This window comes from Lontra canadensis, unplaced genomic scaffold (assembly GCF_010015895.1).
Source record: "Lontra canadensis isolate GAN:19392208 unplaced genomic scaffold, GSC_riverotter_1.0 scaffold4, whole genome shotgun sequence".
NCBI classification, from domain to species: Eukaryota; Metazoa; Chordata; class Mammalia; order Carnivora; family Mustelidae; genus Lontra; species Lontra canadensis.
The window spans coordinates 36,921,299-36,942,564 of record NW_022630998.1 but is presented as its reverse complement, the minus strand read 5'-3'; the positions used below and the strand labels follow the sequence as shown (position 1 = coordinate 36,942,564).

The 21,266-nt window shown below is 35.7% G+C and overlaps 1 protein-coding gene across 1 annotated transcript in view; it reads right to left on the bottom strand.

Moving 5' to 3' along the window:
- Window positions 1-21,266, bottom strand: part of ANKRD31 (ankyrin repeat domain 31) — a 152,459-nt gene that overhangs the window by 107,073 nt on the left and 24,120 nt on the right. Inside the window, exons 5-9 of the mRNA XM_032848336.1 lie at window positions 20,228-20,304; window positions 17,864-17,907; window positions 5,933-6,589; window positions 3,674-3,936; window positions 1,479-1,588 (exon numbers count right to left, since the gene is read on the bottom strand). Of these exons, the coding sequence (XP_032704227.1) occupies window positions 1,479-1,588; window positions 3,674-3,936; window positions 5,933-6,589; window positions 17,864-17,907; window positions 20,228-20,304 (1,151 nt within the window). The remainder of the gene's footprint in view (window positions 1-1,478; window positions 1,589-3,673; window positions 3,937-5,932; window positions 6,590-17,863; window positions 17,908-20,227; window positions 20,305-21,266) is intronic.

Here is a 21,266-nt window from a genome sequence, read left to right as displayed (position 1 = left end):
ATTATGTACAGCAGGTTCTCGTCTCTCCAGTCTCCCTGTGCTTTTATTTTTCAGAATTTTCTAGGCTAGTCTTTCATGTTTAGTATCATTTTATAACATTCTCATAATTAATCTCCAGTTTTATAAAGCAAAACAAAACAAAATAATTAGCAAATAAACAAAAATCTGTTTTTGATTGAGCTCTCACACATTTATAGAGTAATTTTGGGAGAAATAAATTTCTTACATGAATACTTACGGTCAAGAGTAAGATTCTTCTTTCTATTTATTCAAGTCTCTCTTTTTTTCTTTAAGTCCCTGAGTGGAATTTTCAACTCTTTTCTTATAGGCAAGGCACATTTCTTATTAGGTGTAGAGCAGGTATTTTCTCTTCATTATAGTTATTATAAATGGGACTTTCTCCTATATTTTTCTAACTGGGTAATACTTACACGTAGGTACTTATGTCTTGTTTCAGTTCACTGAATTTTTAAAATATTTTATCTGGAAAAAACTTCAGACTTACAAAAAAGTTATAGAAAGAGAACAAAAGATTCACCCATTATTAGTATTCTGCTATCTGTTTATATCATTCTGTCGTCTTTTTTATATAAATATATGCATGCACACAGACATATATATAAATAATAACTTACACACACCATGCCCCTTTACTCACTAATACTTAAGTGTGTATTTTCCAAAAACAAGGACATTCTTTTAAATAACCAAATTATTATTAAATTTAGGAAATTTAACAATGGTATCTTATTATTTAACCTACAGTGCATACTTTAATTTTGCCAATTGTACCCTTATTATATCTTTTTTTTTTTAAATTTTATTTATTTATTTGACACTCAGAGATCACAAGTAGGCGGAAGGGCAGGCAGAGAGAGAGAGAGGAGGAAGCAGGCTCCCCGCTGAGCAGAGAGCTCAATGCGGGGCTCAATCCCAGGACCCTGAGATCATGACCTGAGCTGAAGGCAGAGGCTTTAACCCACTGAGTCACCCAGGTGCCCCCCTCCCTTATTATATCTTAACCAGTCTTTCTACAGTCTTATGGTTTCTCATAGTTTCTTAGGTTATTCTTTGGGGTTTTATAGGAACAGAGAAATAACACCAAAGAATAACAGTAATTTTGCCTTATCTTTTCCTCTATTCCTCTTAGTATGATTTCTCAAAGCCTTATGCTACATTGGTCACACCACAAATAGATCATATATCTAAATTTGAAAAGGGTTCTGTAACTCTTTTCTCCAAATAGAAGTATAGAAAAAATACCAGCTAATAAGCCAGAAGTTCATGACCAAGTCCTAGTTATGAGCTGTGCAATGAGGTGTGCAATGCTCGGAAAAATCTTCAACCTCTATGAACTTCCTCATCAGTAAAATGAGAAAGTTGAGATAGATAATCTCTAACTCCTTTTCAGTACCAGAATTCTATGTCTGTAAGTTACTTAATTTAAAAAAAAAATTAAGAAATCAAATATGCCTTACCACGTTTTCCAGCAAGTTTTTTGTTTCTCTGCATCTGTTCTCCACTTTTGAGTCTGGTTGAATGCATATTCTTCCCTTTACCTTTAATCATTAAAGCAGGATCCTGCATTCTTAAAAAATAAATGTGTTTTTTAAATTACTATCATGTTCTCTACAACCATCCACAGAGAATCATATTAAATTTTTACTGAGTTTTTAAAACTGAAAGGTATTTTACTGAGTTGCTATCAAAGAGCATGGCACTTTAAAATATGGAGATGGCTCCTGAGTAAACTGCAGGTAATTCTGTGACAAGCATGCCGATTTGGTGGTTCTAGCCTTTTCTTTGTGCCACCTGTAGGTTTCTTTCCTTTAGGAGCAGTCACCTACAAGTATTCTGAGTCTCTTGCCCCTCATTCCCTAGACTGCCATGCCACTATCTATTCACCTTCTAGGGAAAAAGAGATAGGCTCTTTCAAGAAAACAGGACTTGCCATGTGGGATTACACTGATCAAAAACTGCAAAATACTGGAATAAAAACAGACACATAGCTGAATGGAATACTGCAGAGTCAGGAAATAAACCTATGTATAGATGGCTAATTAACTTACAATAAAGGAACCAAAAATATACAATGAGGAAAGGACAATCTTTTTAATAAATGATGTTTGGGAAACTGGATAGCCACATGTAAAACAATGAGATTGGGCCTCAATCTTACATCATACACAAAAATCAATTCAAAATGAGTTAAAGACTTCATTGTAAGACCTGAAATCATAAAACTCATAGAAACAAAACACAGGGGGTAGGCACCTTGACGTTGGTCTGGTAAATCATTTTTTGGCACCAGAAGCAAAGGCAACAAAAACAAGAATGAAAAACTAGGGCTAATCAAATTAAAAAGTTTCTGTATGGAAAAGGACACCACCAACAAAATTAAAAGGCTGCCTACTGAATGGGAGAAAATATTTGCAAATCATATACCTGATAAGGGGTTAATATTCAGAATATATAAGGAACTCATACAACTCAATAGCAAATTAAGCAAACAATCCAATTCAAAAATGGAAGAGGAACTAAAATGACATTTTCTCAAAGAAGACAATCAAATGGCCAACAGGTACATGAAAAGGTGCTCAACATCACTAATCAGCAGGAAAATGCAAATAAAAACCACAGTAAGGTATTACCTCATACATGTTATAATGGCTATCATTAAAAAGACAGGAAAGAACAAGTGTTGCTGAGGATGTGAAGAAAAAAGAACCCCTGTGCATTATAAACTGGTGAGGACACTATGGAAAACAGGATAAAAGATCCTCACAAAATCAAAAATAGAACTACCATATGACACAGCATTTCTACTTCTGGATATTTAGCCAAAGGAAATAAAATTACTATCTTGAAAAGATATCTGCACCTGTGTCCACTGCAGCTTTATTTATGATAGCCAAGACATGGAAACAACTTAAGTATCCATTGATGGATAAATGGATAAAGAAAAGTGGTGTACACACACACACACACACACACACATACATACACATACACACACAATGGATTATTATTCAGCCATAGAAAAGGAAATCCTGCTATTTGTGACAATGTGAAAGGATCTAAAGGGAATTATGCTAAGTGAAATAAGTCAGACAGAGAAAGACAAATACTATATGATCTTATATGTGGCATCTCAAACAAAACAATCTAAACTCATAGATACAGAGAACAGATTGATGGTGTCCAGAAGCAGAGAAGTGGGGAGTGAGTGAAATGAGTGAAAGTGATTAAAAAGTACAAACTTCCATTTATAAGATATATAAGTCCTGGGGATAGAACATCCATGGTAGTACTGTACTGAATAGTTGGAAGTCATGGAGGGAGTAAATCTTAGAAATTCTCATGACAAGAAAAGAAAATTCTATAACTCTGTGATGATGGATGCTAACTAAACTTAATTTAAAAAAGAAAGAATGGAAATTAGAATTAGGTTGAAATCCAACAAATCTCTCTTAACTCTGTCTTCTTTAAAAAAAAAAAAGTAGAAGAGTTTTCTGGGTTAAAAAAATAACTGTACAGTAAATAACGCAACAACACTGAAAAACAAAGCTCTTCACTTAGGCATAACTGTGCATTGACTCTAGTGTCCCAAGCATAGAATTATCTATAAGGTCTGTAGCATATCTAAAGAGAAAGATATAATTTGGGAGTATACCTGAAATTCTTAGAGATATTACTTATTTGATCCTCACTGACAAGAATCTTTGGTAAAATCTTTTCTGGCGTCTTATACAAGTCATCTGTGTGCTTTGCATCTCTGCCTGCTTTCAGTCTGGACGATCTCCTTAACACACATGGAGTATCCTGGCCAGATTTATTTTCCACTGAATTTGAATTTCCTTTATTATGTAGTAGATCACATGAGGTGACATTTTGATGAACCGAAGTTTGCAGCCCAAAGTTTGGATCTTCTAGAGTCTGTAATAAGGTGCAAACACACAAAAAACTGTAACAATGCAAAAAATTTAAAATGAGAAGAAATTAGGTTTTATCTTGTCCTTTGATTATAAAAAAATGCCTCTTATAATATGAAAGTGCAAAAATTCACAGACCACATAATGAAAATTTAATAATATAATAAAAGCCAAAGCGGATTTAAAAGTCTACGATAAGAAGAGCATAAGTAAAAATTATTCCTATCAATATTCATCCTTAAAATTCAAGGGCAAAACTAAGGTTACTCTGGATGCTTTAACTTCATAGGAAACAGGCATCAAAAAATAACATATAAAAAGAGTAGAAATGTCATACTAGACCAGAGCAATGTTCTACTTAGCCCAGTGGTTGTTGTTTTACAGTAGGAAGTTTGTATTTTGTGGGACAAAATTGTATATAACCTCCATTATATTGATTTTAAAAGGTTACCAGTAAATCACGAATGACTCTAACTTTCCCTTAATAATCCATTATAGATTTAACTTTCATGAAGATACATATCATGTAAACCTTTCTAGAGCTTATTTATATGTACAGCTTGCAAAGCTTTTTAGTGTACCAAATTCCGTATTTTTATTATGGTTGAATAAAAGGGTATTTAATTTGTTCTCAATCTCTTTTTTACTTTTAAAAGGGTTTCTTTTTTCAAACACTTGCTAAATTCATGCTCACTCTGTTAATACCCACCAATTATAATCTCCTACATTTTACTTATATTACCTCTTTTCAGATTAGGATACTGTAATGTTTAATTTAATCTTCACGCCCTATCCCCATGATTAGTTTTTTTTTTTTTCTGGATTTTTAAAAAGTTTTATTTTGTCTGTTTTGAGATGTTTTCTATGAGAACTGCATGCAGTATTATGCCAGGTATGTATTTTACAACATGAGCTTAGTAACATGTTATTCAAATTGTCCCAAGAATGTTCATAAAAGTAGTCTGGTAACAGCCAAAAGAAAAAAAAGAGAAGAGATAAAAAATTAAAATGACTATCATTAGTGAATTAGTTAAATAAATTATATTTATATAATATACATACACCCACACACAAAATATCCACATAGTGGAATAGTATTCAGCAAGTAAAAAGATTTTAGTATGCTACATTCACTGACACAGATAACCAAGATGTATAATCAAATTTTAAAAAGCTGCAAAATGTCAACTATACTTTCATAAAAAATATTTTAAAAAGTTGCAAAGTATTATGTATAATATGGTCTCACTTATACAGAATAAACTTACATAGAATATGCATAGAAAAAATTAGAGACAGATAAACCAAACTGTTAATAGTGATTAACTCTGAAATATGGAATTGTGGGGGACATTTTCAAAAATTGTATTATTATGTATATTGCTATAATGTTTGATTTTTTTAAATAATGAGGGTGTATTACTATTATAGTCAGGAAAAAAAACAAGATTCCTTTAAAAAGGAAAAAAAAATTGTCAACATAAAAAAGAGACTTGGCTAGTGGTAGCCCACTGCAGGGTCTCCAGGCATAATACTGCAGGAATTCTAAACCTCAGGAACTTTGCTACCCGACAGTAGCCTCAGATGCAGATTGCAAAGTTCTGCTGAAGACAGGCATAACTTTTCCTTCTCCTAGAAGCCCAACCGCATATACTCTATCCTCAGCTAGAAATTAATGTGGGGTATCTCATCTCTACTTTACACTAGGTAGGCATAGCAATTCTCTGAGCTAACAGGAAAAAAATCTGGTAGATAATTATTTCCTTCCTATATACAAGCAATCTAATGATAAGTCTCAGGTCTTCGATGAGAAACTTAACTACTTCTACATTTAAATCCCTTGAAAACTCTACCCTGGAATCTCTAGAGAGATCAGCTTCAAACTGAAAAAGCATCTTTTGGGTGTTGAAATTTGGGAAGAAGATCTGAATTTAAAATAAAGTATATGGGCAATGAAGACTTGGTAAAAGTCACTATAAAAGGCAAAATCAGAGACTCACAGTTGCACTTACATGCTGCAGTGAAAGATGCTTGTCCTGCAGCTCCCCTGACTTGGAATCTTGTTCAAAGGGTGGAGCAGAACAAAGAGACTCAAAATTCACCTCTGTTATTTGTGTACAATCTTCACTGGTCTGAGACATCTTGGGCTCCACTCCTGAATACTCATTTCCAGCACTGAGACTGCTGCCTCCCTCTTTTCTGTGACAGATGGGTCTCACGTTGCCTTCTGATAATGTGTTTATGGCTGCTAACAACTCAGCTGGCAATGCATCATCCTTTGTATTTTCTAGGAAATCTTTGTAACATGTCAAGGATACTGATATGGAACTTGGAGAGTTGCTCAATGGGTTGTCCAACTCTTTAGGTTCAAAATCACTCATTATTTCAAACAGTCTTTCTTCCTGAGCCATTTCTGGTGATGTGCGTAACCTTTCTAAGGCAGACACAAAAGTTTTAAGAGAACTTTCTTCATCCTTGGTTTCTTCAGAATTCATGGTCAATGTGGCTTCCTTTCCAGACTTAGAAAACTTACTTGGTGCTGCTAAGATCTCTGGCTCTATTAACAGCTTCTCCTTTACAACCACCACATCAGATACTTCAGCAGTAGTACCAGACCGAAAGCTAATTTCAGGAGCATCTCTGTCTGTGTTTAGTTCCTGCGTATTCCAAATAGAAATTCCATCATTACAGCATATGCTAAAAATTAAAATTAAAACTTCATAGTTTTCTAGTTTATCATCTTGGTAAATTACCACTACAGAGTTTTATCAATTTTCTTCCCCTTCCATAAAAAAAAAAAAAAATACTCTTCACTAATTTCCTGCACCAAATTACTGAATACATGGCTAAACATTCACAGTGGACCAAGAGCAAAATTGGCTGGGTCATAATTATAGATACCAATTATCTATTCAACTAAGTTTAAATTATTTGTGCAAAGAGAAGAGGCAGAGATGACACGAATAGTTAAATTAGTAGCTAATCTCAAAACTTCATTGCAGGTAATGACTGTAAAATTCTCCCTTGCCTAAAATCACTCTTGGGGTGCCTGGGTAGCTCAGTTAAGCATCTGACACTTGATCTCAGGGTCATAAGTTCAAGCCCCATGCTGGACTCCACACTGGGCACACAGCGAAAGGAAGGAAGGAAGGAAGGAAAAAAATTTAAAAATCACTACTGAATTTTATAAAAATCATTAATCAAGAATAAAATTGGTATTGTTTCACCTTCTTTTTGTTCTCCATCTCTGTATCACTATGTAACTGTGAAGTAAAAAGGCCAAAGGAAAGAAGATCAGAGGGGAAAAGAAGAAAAATAAAGACACACTTGTAAATACTACACGCCTTAGCTATAAATCAATGGTTCTGCATTATAGTTAATTTAAACAGGTAACACAAAACTTACATTTATAAATGACTATTACTTTTCAAAGACATCATCTTAGTAGGTTATATATACCTCTTCTTCTAATTTTCTCAATGCTCAAAATATTATTAGACTTTCTTTTCTGAAATTGCTTTCAAAAACCATTTATAAGCCATTTAAAAGAGTCTTAATACTTTGAAGACATTGGACATGTTTTTTTTTTTTTACCATTAAAAACTGTTAATGTGCTGGTCACCTGGGTGGCTCAGGTTGTTAAGCGTCCAACTCTTGGTTTTCAGCTCAGGTTCTGATCTCATGGGTCATGAGATCAAGCCCTGCATCGGGTCTGTGCTCAGTGGAGTCTGCTTGGATACCCTCTCCTTCTGCCTTTTCTCCTACTTGTTCGCACATGTGCATGCTCTCTCTTTCCAATAAATAAATAAAATCTTTTTTTTAAAAAAACCTGTTAATTTGCTTGACCTTAAATAATAGAGTGGGTTTCAATACTTTCGGCTATTTCTAAACATCAAATCCATCTTCCATTGACACACCATTCTCAAAGAATGCACTGTAATCTGTAAGCTCTCTGGTATTCTGATTTGATTTAGGTAAGAGAAGGGAAAACCATTTTACTCTCCCCCTTCTTTCCATACCTGCCACCATTTATCTTCTCTATGTATAGCATACAAAGCTTAAGAAGATATATTTATTAGTAATGTAAAATATAATTTGCTCAGAAAGATAAAAGAAATCTAGGAAAAAAATCAAGAACCAAATTCTATCCATTCTTTAAGTCACAGTCCTCCTATCTGTAGAACTTTTATCTACTAAATTCAAGGCCATATATGTAATAAAGTATATACATTGGACTCTGCCTTAAAGGAACTTAATTTCTACATGAAGACTGAATGTATAAATCATAAGACATTAAATATGTATAAATAATATCAGAAACACTGTATAAAGTCAAATGAATGGCATAAACAAAAGATCCCAGTGTGTTACAGTTTTCTGGTGGGTGGGGGGACAGACAGCAAGCAGTGGAGGGTTTTAACAATTGCTAGAAAAATGCCTGCTTAAACAAAGGTAACAAGGTTTCTTTACCTCAAGACTTCTCAGAACATATGCATTAAAATCTCTGAGGAAGGGCGCCTGGGTGGCTCAGTGGGTTAAGCCTCTACCTTCGGCTCAGGTCATGATCTCAGGGTCCTGGGATCCAGCCCCGAATCGGGCTCTTTGCTCGGCAGGGAGCCTGCTTCCCCCCCTCTCTCTGCCTGCCTCTCTGCCTACTTGTGATCTCTCTCTGCCAAATAAATAAATAAAATCTTAAAAACAAAACAAAACAAAACAAAACAAAAAACCTCTGAGGAAACTTTAAGATATAGTAATCTCCAAACTTCTTTGTTCACAAAGACCCTTTTTCTCAGAAGATCTATTAATGTCATAGGATGCAAGTGATCGAGAAATACTGATATAGTCAGTGAATAATGAACATTAAAGAGGGAGCAATTAACCTTGGTCAAGATCACCAGAGTCATCTGAGATAGATCCACAAAGGAAAAAGGACTTGAACCAGAAATTAAAGATTTGTGAAGGAGTTGAAGAAGGGAAAATACATATTAAGTACCAAGTAGGTGCTAGACACCATGAACTATCATTGCTCTCAGTTCTCACAATAATCCTGTGAAATGGGTATTTCAATAGGTATTTTACACATGAAAATGGACATACTTGCCCCTGAAACACACACTTTCTGGTTCCATATTTTATGTTCTTTCCTTTGCTTTTTGGTTCCTGACTTGAACAAAGGCATGGAAGTGGTAATGTAAAAGGTATACCTGAGATAAAAGAAGGTACAGGTATAGGTATGGTAAGGTTGACTTGGGGAGATCCTGGACTATTTGAGTCTGTTGTGGGCAGAGTCAGTCTTAAAGTCCTCTAATTCCCCACAGCACCAAGGAGAAAGCAAAACCAAAAGAAGCACTCAATATGTGGTTACTGAATAACATCTGGAGGATGAGAAAGCAGTATCTAGCAGGAAATAGTAAATGAACTGTGGTAACAGACAAACCAACAGAAGGCATTTTTGCTACATCATCTCCACGATTAGTTTGATCATAAGTTATATACTTCTCTTCTAGATACACAATAAGAGACTAATAATACTGGATATGAAACACAGATCAAGGTACATTCTAAGGAAGATGGTAGAGTAGAAGGACCCTAAGCTCACCTCATCCCACAGATACAACTAGGTAACACTCAACACTGGTATAAATAATTCAGAAAATGACCCAACGACTGGAAGAACAAACTCATAGCTAAATAAAGAGAAGAGGACATAATGAAGAGGATAGGAAGGCCAGAGATGCAGTGGGGAGCTAAAAAGACCTGCAGGACCCTCCCTGGGAGGGAGAAACTCCATGTGGAGAGAGACAGGAGACAAACATACTATCACACTGAGGGGAAGCCTGCTGGGAAAGACAAATTCCCATAACATTTGGCTTTGAAAACCAAAGGGGTTAAATTTCATAAGTTCTTACAACCAGTGGGACTTAAAACCTAGAACTTTAAAAATCAGCGAGCTTGGGGGCACCTGGGTGGCTCAGTGGGTTAAAGCCCCTGCCTTCAGCTCAGGTCATATCTCAGGGTCCTGGGATGGAGCCCCACATCGGGCTCTCTGCTCAGTGGGGAGCCTGCTTCCTCCTCTCTCTGCCTGCCTTTCTGCCTACTTGTGATCTCTGTCAAATAAATAAATAAAATCTTAAAAAAAAAAAAAAATCAGTGAGCTTGGCCAGGAAGGTGAGAGGAAACAGTCCTTGTTTAAAGAGACAGCACAAAAAACAACCTGCAGAGATATACCACAGAAGTAGCAGCTGGTAAAACGCTTGCGGAGTAGGGGAGGGAAATTTGTTTATTCATGTACAGGGATCCTTGGGAGACTTCTCTAGAAACAAAGGAGCTGGATGGCAGGTGCCATTTCACACCCTGTCCATGCCCCAGTCTAAATACATGGCCACGTGCAGGAACCAGTGGGATGCAGACACTTGCTACCTAACTTGCTAGCAACATACCTCCTGCTCCTACAGATTTTGTGGATCCACCCCCTCCAAAAAGCTCTCTGCCAGAGCTCATCCAAAGAGGTACAAAAAGACTTCCAGTGCACGAGCAGCTCCAACAGGGGCCAACACCACTCCAAAGTGATTCTTGCCCTAGGGAGAAGAAAAGACAAACCACATATACCAGTCCGAATGCAGCCCCAGCAGTGGGCTAGGGGCAGACTGCTGGTCTAACCACAGGCACTGCCCACTAAGAAAAGCCTCTAAGGGGACAACACAGGCAAAGTGCTGTGCAGTTTGGGGATACTGTCTCTCTGGAAAATGTCTGGTCTGACTCAACTGTCCACCCCAGGGTGGCTCCAAACACTAACAATAGAGGGACCAAATAGTGCCCACAACAGATAAATAGCGCTGTTGCACACAACTAGACTGAAGAAAAAGGTGGCTCTGCCACAACAGCAAGGTGCACACAACACGCACAGAAGACGCCCCTGATGCACCAGGTTCTGGAGAATGCTGCACTGCAGGACACTACAGGAACTCTTCTTCATAAAGCCACTGCTTTCAAGAGCAGGAGATGTAGCTGATCTTCCTAACACACAGAAACAGATGCAGAGAGCTGGACAAAATGAGGAGACACAAGAATGTGTCTCAAATGAAAGAAAAAGAAAAAATCACAGAAAGAGAGCTAAATGAAACAGGTAAGTAATGTACCTGAGAGAGAATTTAAATAATGGTCATAAAGATACTCACAGAGAAATGAGTGGAGGACCTCAGTAAGACCCTTAACAGAGACAAAGAAAACATAAAAGACTCAATCAGAGATTAAGAACTTCACTGAAATTAAAAATACACTTAATGGAATAAACAGTAGACTACAGGAAGAAGAAGAACGGGATCTGTGACCTGGAACATAGAGTAATGGAAAGAATCAAGACACAAGGTGAGAGAAAAAAAAAATACAAAATGAAAACAGATTTAGGGGACTTGGCAACACTATCAAGCATAATAACAGTCATATTATAGGAATCCTGGAAGGAGAAGAGCAAGAAATGGGGGCAGAAAATTTACTTGAACAAATAATAGCTGAAAGCTTCCTGAATCTAGAAAAGGAAACAGAAATCCAGATTCAGGAGGCACAGACATCTGCCAACAAAGTCAACCCAAGGAGGTACACACCAAGACATACAGTAATTAAAATGGCAAAAAGTAGTGATAAAGAATTTTAAAAGCAGCAAGAGAAAACAGTTACAAACAAGGGAAACCCCTTAAGACTATCAGCTGATTTTTCAGCAGGCCAGAAGAGAGCAGCATGATATAGTCAAAGTGTGGAAAGGAAAAAAACCTACAGCCAAGAATACAGCAAGGCTATCATTCAGAAAAGGAGAGATAAAGAGTTTCCCAGACAAACAAAGGTTAAAGGATTTTTATCACCACTAAACCAGCCCTACAAGAAATGTTAAAGGGGACTCTCAGTGGAAACAAAAGACCATAAAGAGAAGGAAACAAAGTAGGGAGCACACACACAGTAAAAATAAGTGTATCTGTAAAAATCAGTCGAGGGACTCACAAAATAGAAAGATGTAAAGTATCACACCATATACCTAAAACACGTGGGGAGAGGAATAAAGAATGGGTTCAAGCTTAAGCAACCATCAACTTAATAAGACTGCTATATAAAGAAGATATTATATATAAACCTAATGGTAACCACACATCAAAAACCAGTGATACATATATAAAAAATAAAGAGAAAGGAATCCAAGTCTATCACTAAGGAAAGCCGATTAATGGCGAGAGAAGAGAGCAAGAGAAGGAACAAAGAACTATAAAAGCAACCATAAAACAATAACAAAATGGAAATAAACACATATCTATTAATAATTACTTTGAATGTAAACAGACTAAAACATTTATCAAAAAACAGAGGGTGTCAGAATGGATAAAAAAAACTAGACCCATCTCTATGCTGCCTACAAGAGACTTGTTTCAGACCTAAAGACACATGCAGATTGAAAGTGAAGGGAAAAAAAAGAAAAGAAAGTGAAGGGATGGAGAAGCACTTATCACACAAATGAATGTGAACAAAAGTCCAGGGTAACAATACTTACATTGGAGAAAAGAGACTTCATTATTTTTACAAGTAGAATTTCATTGTCCTTTTATTTGAACTCATAAGAAAACACTTCTTTAATTTAAAATCAATTAATTAACATATAGTGTATTATCAATTTGAGAGGTAGAGTTCAGTGATTCAGCAGTTCCATATAACACCCAATGCTCATTACATCATGTGCCTTCCTTAATGCCCACCACCCAGTTACTTCATCCCCTGACCCACCTCCCCTCCAGCAACTGCCGGCTTATTTCCTGTGATTAAAAGTCTCTTATGGTTTGTCTCCCTCACTAGTTTTATCTTTTTTTATTTTTCCCTCCTTTCCTCTAACCTCCTCTGTTTTGTTTCTTAAATTCTACATATGAGTGAAATAATATCATAATTGTCTTTCTCCGATTGACTTATTTCACCTAGCATAATACCCTCTAGTTCCATCCATTTCTTGCAAATATACAATAGAATATTACTCAGCCATCACATTTAGGTTCTTAATTTTCAGTTTATTTTTGTGTGGTTTCAGAAAGTAGTCCAGTTTCATTCTTCTGCAAGCAGCTGTTCAGTCTTTCCAACACTATTTGTTGAAGAGACTATTTCCCTTTCATATTTTTGCCTTCTTTGTCAAAGATCAACTGACCACATAAACACAGATTTATTTCTGGGCTCTCTGTTCTATGTTTCTGTTTTTGTGCCAGTACCATACTGTTTTGATTACAACAGATTTATGGTATAACTTGAAATCTGGGGTGGTGCTATTTCCAGCTTTTGTCTTCCTTTTCAAGATTTCTTTGGCGATTTGGGATCTTTTGTGGTTCCATACAAATTTTTGGATTGTTTTTTCTAGTTCTGTGGCAAATATGTTGGTATTTTGATAGGGATCGCATTAAATATGTAGATTGCTTTGGGCAGTATGGACATTTTAACAGTATTTGTTCTTCTTATCCATCAGTGTTGAGTATCTTTCCATTTGTTCGTGTTGTCTTCAATTTACTTTATCAGTGTTTTATAGTTGTCAGAATATGTCTTTCACCTCCTTGGTTAGGCTTAATCCTCGGTATTTTATTGGTTTTGATGCAGGTGTAAATGGGATTAAAAAAAATTTCTCTTTCTGCTGCCTCATTATTAGCATATGGAATGCAATTTCTGTATACTGATATTGTAACCTACAACCTTACTGAATTTATTTATCAGTTCTAGTAGTTTTTGGATGGTCTTTAGGATTTTCTAAATACAGTATCATGCCATCTGAAAACAGTGCAAGTTTTACTTCTTCCTCATAATTTACATGACTTTTATTCTTTTTTGTTGTCTGAATGCTGAAGCTAGGAATTCCAATACTATGCAGAATAAATGTGCTGAAAGTGGACATGCTTGGCTTGTTCCTAACCCTGGGGAAAAGCTCTCAGTTCTTCCTCATTAAGCATCATGTCAATATGAGTTTTCATATATAGGTTTTATTATGTTGAGATATGTTCCCTCCGAACCTACTTTGTTGGGGATTTTTATCATGAATGGATGTTTGTCGGGTTTGGCAAGCAAACCCAGAGATGGCAAATGAAAAGATTACTCCAGACACCAAAGTAGGAGAAAGGAGAGGGCAACGGGACATGACACTCCAGTGACGAAAGGTCTTGAGCCAAGCTTTGCCTCCACTTTTATTTTGAGTTTTATCAATATACCACATGCAAGAGAAAAACAAGAAGGAATGTGTAGTTCAAGGATCAGGACAATAATATATGGGGCAGCAGGTGACAGAAGCAAGTAGCGCTTGTGACATATGAACGAGGCAAGGAGTTCGGGAAGCATGTGACCACTGCAGGTACCTGAATTTCTTCAAAATTTAAATATTTGCTCCCTAAATGAGAACCTTAAGCCACAGTAAAAATCTGGCTGCTTTCAGCCAAGAAACTTCAAAGAAGGCCCAGCATTCCAGGCACTCCTCCTTTGTTTTTCAATTAGTCTCATCCAGGGAGGTATATATACAGGGAGGTCAGATTTTATTAATCCAGGCCCTGTGTATCCCCACATATGTGTACTCTGTCAAATGATTTTTCTGCAACTACTGAAATGTTCGTATGTTTTTTACCCTTTTTCGTTGATATAATGTAGCATGTTAATTGTTTTGCGAATACTGAGTCACCCCTGCATCCTGGGAATACATCCCACTTGATTGTGGTAAACGGTTTTTTAATGTATTGTTAGGTTCAGCTTGCTAATACTTTGTTGAGGACTTTTACATCTATATTCATCAAAGATATTGGCCTGCCATTCTCTTTTTTTGTGGTGTCTTTTTTGGTTTTGGTACCAGGGTAACACTGGCCTCATGGGATAAATTTGGAAACCTTCCTTCCTCTTCCGTTTTTTTAGAACAGTTTGAGAATAAATATTGACTTTTTAAATGTTTGGTAGAATTCACTTGTGAAGTCACGTGATTCTGGACATTCTCTTGTTGGGAGTTTTTCATTACTGATTCAGTTTCATTGCTGGTAATTGGTCTGTTTAAATTTTCTATTTCTTTATAATTCAGTTTTAGGAGATTATATGCTTCTAGGAATTTATCCATTTCTTCTAGGTTGTCCAATTTGTTGGTATATAATTTTTCATATTTTACAATCCTTTGTATTTCTATGGTGTTGGTTGTTATTTCTCCTCTTCCATTTCTGATTTTATTTGCATGAGTTCTCTCTCTCTCCCTGATGAGTTTGACTAAAGGTTTATCAATTTCATTGATCATTTCAAAGAACCAGCTCCTGGATTTATTGATCTGCTCTATTATTTTTTCAGTTTCTATTCTGCTTATTTCTGCTCAAATCTTGTTATTTCTTTCCTTCTCCTGCTTTTGGGGTTTGTTTGTTCTTCTTTTTCTTGCCCCTTTAGGGGTAAGTTTCGGTTATTTGAGATTTTTCTTTCTTCTTGAGATACATCTGTATTGTTATAAACCTCCCTCTTAGACTGCTTTGCTGCATCCCAAACTTTGGAACTGTTGTTTTCATTCCATTTGTTTCCATGTATTTTTCTTAAAGATTTATTTATTTATTTTAGAGAGAGAGTGGTGGAGGCAGGGGGAGAGGAACAGAGGGAGAAGGAGAAAGAAACTCTAAGCCGACTCCATGCTCAGCACAGAGCCCAACATGGGGTTTGGTCTCATGACTTGGAGATCATGATCTAAGCTGAAACCAAGAGTCAGATAACTAACCGACGGTGCTACATAGGCACCCCTCTCTCCACGTATCTTCTGATTTCCTCTTTGATTTTTTGGCTGACCCATTAAGTGTTTGGTAGCATGTTTTTTAACCTCCGTATTTCTGTGATCTTTCTGTATTTTATCTTGTGGTTGAGATTTAGTTTCATAGCATCGTGGTCAGAAAAGATGTATAGTATGATTTTGACATTTGTGAATTTGTTGAGACCTGTTTTGTGGTCTAACATGTGAACTGTTCTGGAAAATGTTCCATGTACACTTGAAAACAATGTGTATCCTGCTGTTTTAGGATGGAATGTTCTAAATATTTCTGTTAGATCCACCTGGTTCAATGCTCATTTTCAGCTACTGTTTTCTTACCGATTTTCTGTTTGGATGATCTGTCCACTGATGTAAGTGGAGTGTTGAGATCCCCTGCTATTATTATATTACTATTGATTACTTCCTTTATGTTTGTTATTAAATGCTTTACGTATTTGGGTGCTCCCTTGCTGGGTGCATAAATATTTACTATTGTTTTATCTTATTAAATTGTTCCATTTATGATTATGCACTTTCTTAGTCTCTTGTTTTAAAGTCTATTTTGTCCAATGTGTTCAAGCTGTATCACAAAGCTGTAATCATCCAGACAGAATGCTACTGGCACAAAAACCAACACACAGATCCACGGAACAGAATAGAGAGCCCAGAAATGTACCCTTAACTCTATGGTCCACTCATCTTTGACAAAATAGGAAAGAATATCCAATGGAGAAAAGAGAATCCCTTCAACAAATGGTGCTGGAAAAATTGGACAGCCACATGCAGAAGAGTGAAACTAACACATTTTCTTACACCATATGTAAAAATAAACTCAAAATGCATGAAAGACCTAAATGTGAGACAGGAATCCATCAAAATCCTAGAGAAAACAGGCAGCAACCTCTACGACTTTGGCCACAGCAACTTCTCCAAAGGCAACGGAAACAAAGGCAGAAATCAACTACTAGACTTCATCAAGATAAAAACTTTTTCACAGAAAAGGAAACAGCTGACAAAATCAAGACAAGCGACAGAATGGGAGAAGATATTTGCAAATGTCTTATCAGATAAAGGGCTAGCATCCAAAATCTATAAAGAACTTACCAAGCTTAACACCCAAAGAACAAATAATCCAATCAAGAAATGGGAAGAAGACATGAATAGACATTTCTGCAAAGAAGACACCCAAATGGCCAACAGATACATGAAAAAAAATGCTCAACAACACTTGGCATCAGAGAAATACAAATCAAAACTACAATGAGCTACCACCCTACACCAGTCAGAATAGCTAAAATCAAAACACAAGAAACAAGTGTTGGTGAGGATGTAGAAAAAAAAGACCCCTCATGCACTACTGGTGGGAATGCAAACTGGTGCAGCCGCTCTGGAAAACAGTATGAAGGCTGCTCAGAAAATTAAAAACAGAACTACCATTTGATTCACTAATCGCATTTATCCAAAGAATATGAAAACATTAATTTGAAAGGATATATGCATCCCTATGTTTACTGCAGCATTATTTATAATAGCCAAATTGTGAAAGCACCCCAAGTGTCCACTGAAAGATGGGATATTATTCAGTTACAAAAAAGAATGAAATCTTGCTATTTCCAAAATCATGCATGGATCTAGAGAGTATAATGCTAAGTGAAGTAAATTAGAGAAAGACAAATATCATATGATTTCACTCCTATGTGGAATTTAAGAAACAAGTGAACAAAGAAAAAACAGACAAACCAAAAAAAAAAAAAAAAAGACTCTTAAATAGAGTACAAACAGATGGTTATCAGAGAGGAGGTGAATGGGGGGGATGGGTGAAATAGGTGAAGAGAATTAAGAGTACACATATCTTGATTAGCACTGAGTAATTTATAGAATTGTTGAATCATTTTGTACACCTGAAAGTAATAGAATACTGTATGTTAACTATACTGGAATTAAAATACAAAAAAGAAACACAGATCAAGAAAATACCATTTCATTAGAGATAGGGAAGAACAAATACTGGAAGGGGTTTTTAGACAAGAACACATTTCTATTAAAATGGTTTAGTTATATTCTCACCCAGGGAAAGAACATAAATGGGCTTGATACTTTAATTAATATAATTCTTAAATAAAATCTAAACACATGATCTGTAAAGGTAATCTCTGTTATATGGACCAACCTTTTCTGGGTCTGGCAAATTTTCAGGATTTTCAGCCTCTGGCCCTAGAGAGTAACAATATGTTTTACTCCAGTTTTATTAGAGCACTAGAAACATAACTCTGACTTAGCATTTCTTAATCAAAATAACTTGAAATGCTTCTCACAGGCATTCATGTAATACACAAAACATTTTATAAATATTATACCTAATTATTGATATAAAAGTATCATTACAGTGGCAATGAAGTTACAAAAGAAAATTCTTCCATTTCTTAAAAAAACACTTTACAAAAAGATAAGTAAAATTATAATTATTTAGAATTAGTTTAGCTAAAACCTCTCTATTTTGGCTGAGTTATTCTAAGTATAGGTAACTACAGGAAGAAAAATCATACCTACTTGCTCAGGGTCATCATCTCCTCCATTATAGTTAATACAATATAAATTAAAATCATGCCATCCGGTTAGGCATGAAAAGGAACAACCCAAGTAGGGGCAAAAAGGAATCAATAGGTTGTCCTAAGTGACTTCCATTTTATTATCCTCTCCTCATCTTGCTCCCTCTGCAATTCATACCAAGTGAAATTGAAGGAGGAGCAGGGAAAAAAGATGGTTCTCCTACACCACTCCTCTTGCCTCCTACCTTCACCATCAAGGCCCAGGCACTCTGATATATTTAGGTAGGGGTTTAGGGTTCACTGGTGTTTCAAGCATTTATTTGAATCATTCTTTTGGTTTCTTTTGATTAGGTAGTATCAAGAGCTACAGCATAAGACAAGTAATTATTTGCTGAACCTTAGCATGCATCCTCATAAGCAAGACAGGGTTTTCAGGGGAAAAAAAAAAAAACCCATAAATATGCTTGCTGAGTTTTACATCATGCAAAGATCTGCTTTTTATTGTTATTGTTTTTGTTTTGTTTTGCTTCACCTTTGCCATTTGATGATTATAAGCTAGAAGGGTTAACATCATGGTATTACACACTCTCACAGGATTATGAGCAAAACATTACTAAGAATAAGTAACTTCTTATTCTTGCATTAGAACCCTCTGTGCCAAGCAATGATGACTGTATGTTCTGCTATGTATATCTTGTTATTTAAGGTTTTATCTCTTGTTGTGTAAAATTTAGTATATGAAACACTGTAATAGATACATCTTCAACTATCTTTTTTTTTTTTAAATGTCAGATCCTTGGGGGGTTAGTTTAAAAACAGAGACTTCACCCTCTTCCCTCCTCTGAATTGTAAAGAAAATCCTCAAAGCCATCTCTTTCTGTATTTTTAATCACCTCATAATCAAAATAATCACTTTTATGCCAATAGTTGGTATTTTTTAAATTTGATAAGTTGGTATATATTATGCTAATCTGACTACTATATAAAAATAAACATATTTAAGTACTTCTCATTTTCTAACTACAAAATTTACTTAAAATAGTTTTTACAAATCAAAAAAATTGTGAAGGGGGCCTGACTGGCTCAGTCTTAGATTTTGTACATTTTCTACTTAACACCTGAAAGAGACAAAATGTAGTAGTAGTAGTATGTACGTATAAAAAATAATTCAAGGGGCACCTGGGTGGCTCAGTTGGCTAAGCATCTGCCTTCTGCTCAAGTCATGATCCCAGAGTCCTGGGATTGAGCCCCATGTAGGGCTCGCTGGTTGGCAGAGAGTCTGTTCCTGACCTCTCCCTCTGCCCCTCCCCACTTGCTTGTGATCCTTCTCTCTCTCTCTCAAAATAAATACAATTCTAAAGTACCAAATGAGAAGAAAATGCTCAGGGGAGCTGAATTTTAACTTATAAGCAAAAACAACAATTACTAACGATAATTTGTTTATTTTGACCATTCTAGAATTTGGTTAGAATTACTGTTTGAATTGGGAGGAAGAGAATAGGATTGTATTAAAACAGAGTTAGCTAAACTAGTGAACAATTTACTAGTTTCCTCACATGTGATTTAATCTAAAATCTGGATGAAAACAAAATGAACTTTCATTCTAAACACTCTGAAAGGAATGAAGGAAAGAGGGAGTTGCAATGAAGTATCAGAAGGGAAGGAGACTACCAATTCTATGGGCATCTAGTGACATCAGCTCATGGCAGCAAGAAACACCACAAAGTTATAAAGGAAGAGCCAGTTAAAGACCTCTGACTTAGAAGTTTATTGAGTGTCATGGTAAAAGTACAGAGATGCCAAAAACATCATATGGCATTAATGGCTCCCAAAACACCAAATGTCACGCATTTCCTATTCTTCTAACCTTCTACCCATTTGGCCTTCTGAGAGCTGTCAATGCAAATAAAACCATACCTAACTAAGCCTTCTATTTTTAGGCACAGACAAATTTACTTTATATGACTCTACCCATAAAAACATACCTTGAATGCTTTGGTGGTTCACTGAAAGTTTGGCCTGGGAAAATGACCCAGTGAACACTGGAAAACTTCTTCTATTCCTAAAAAATAAATTATTTAATAAATAAATAAAAGTTTTGAAATGAAAAGAAAAAAACACTACTTCTTATTTACATATAATTCAAGGTTTTTTTTTCAATTAAAGGAATTTCAAAGTTGCATAATTATTTTTGCTCCATCATTCAATTACTTTCACAGTTACTACAAATTTGTTAACATTTACATTTCAAGTGTGCAAAAATGAAGGAACAAGCTGAAAATTAATGGATGAAATTTAGGAGTGTAAATAAGGCAACCTTAAGTTTAGGTATAAAAGTCACTTTGGGATGACTGTGTATCAAATGAGGGTAGTGGGGGAGAAAAAATTGGTTCTGAATTATGTATCTTGGTTACCTAAATCCTCAAATACATTGAAAGTTTGTCATTACAGTTTTAGATGTAAGTACAAGTCACTAATGAGAAAATTCTCAAGTATTATTTATCATTTTTCTATTTTACAGTAGAAGAACATGTATGAAATACTGATGGAAAGTGGTTGAAATAAGGGTCATGCCTAATCTATAATTTTTATCATCTGCCCTGGGATAATTAAAAATTGATTGAAGAAAAGCAATCAGTTAACTACTTTTTTTCCTCAATCCAATTTACTATATGCAAACACAATCAAGATATCGCCCTTTAAAACAAACAAAAAAGCCTCTTATTTTAGCTGTTTTAAGAGCAGTTTTTATATACCAGGTATATACATTCAAACTTTTGCCATGCATTATTTTATTTGAAGTATATAACAAAAATCTGGCCTCACACAGATATACAGATGGAAAAGGAAGGAGTATTTTATTTTATTTATTTATTTTTTAAAAGATTTTATTTATTTATTTGACAGAGAGAGAGATCCCAAGTAGGCAGAGAGGCAGGCAGGGGGTGGGGGGGAAGCAGGCTCCCTGCTGAGCAGAGAGACTAATGTGGGCCTCGGTCCCAGGACCCTGAGACCATGACCTGA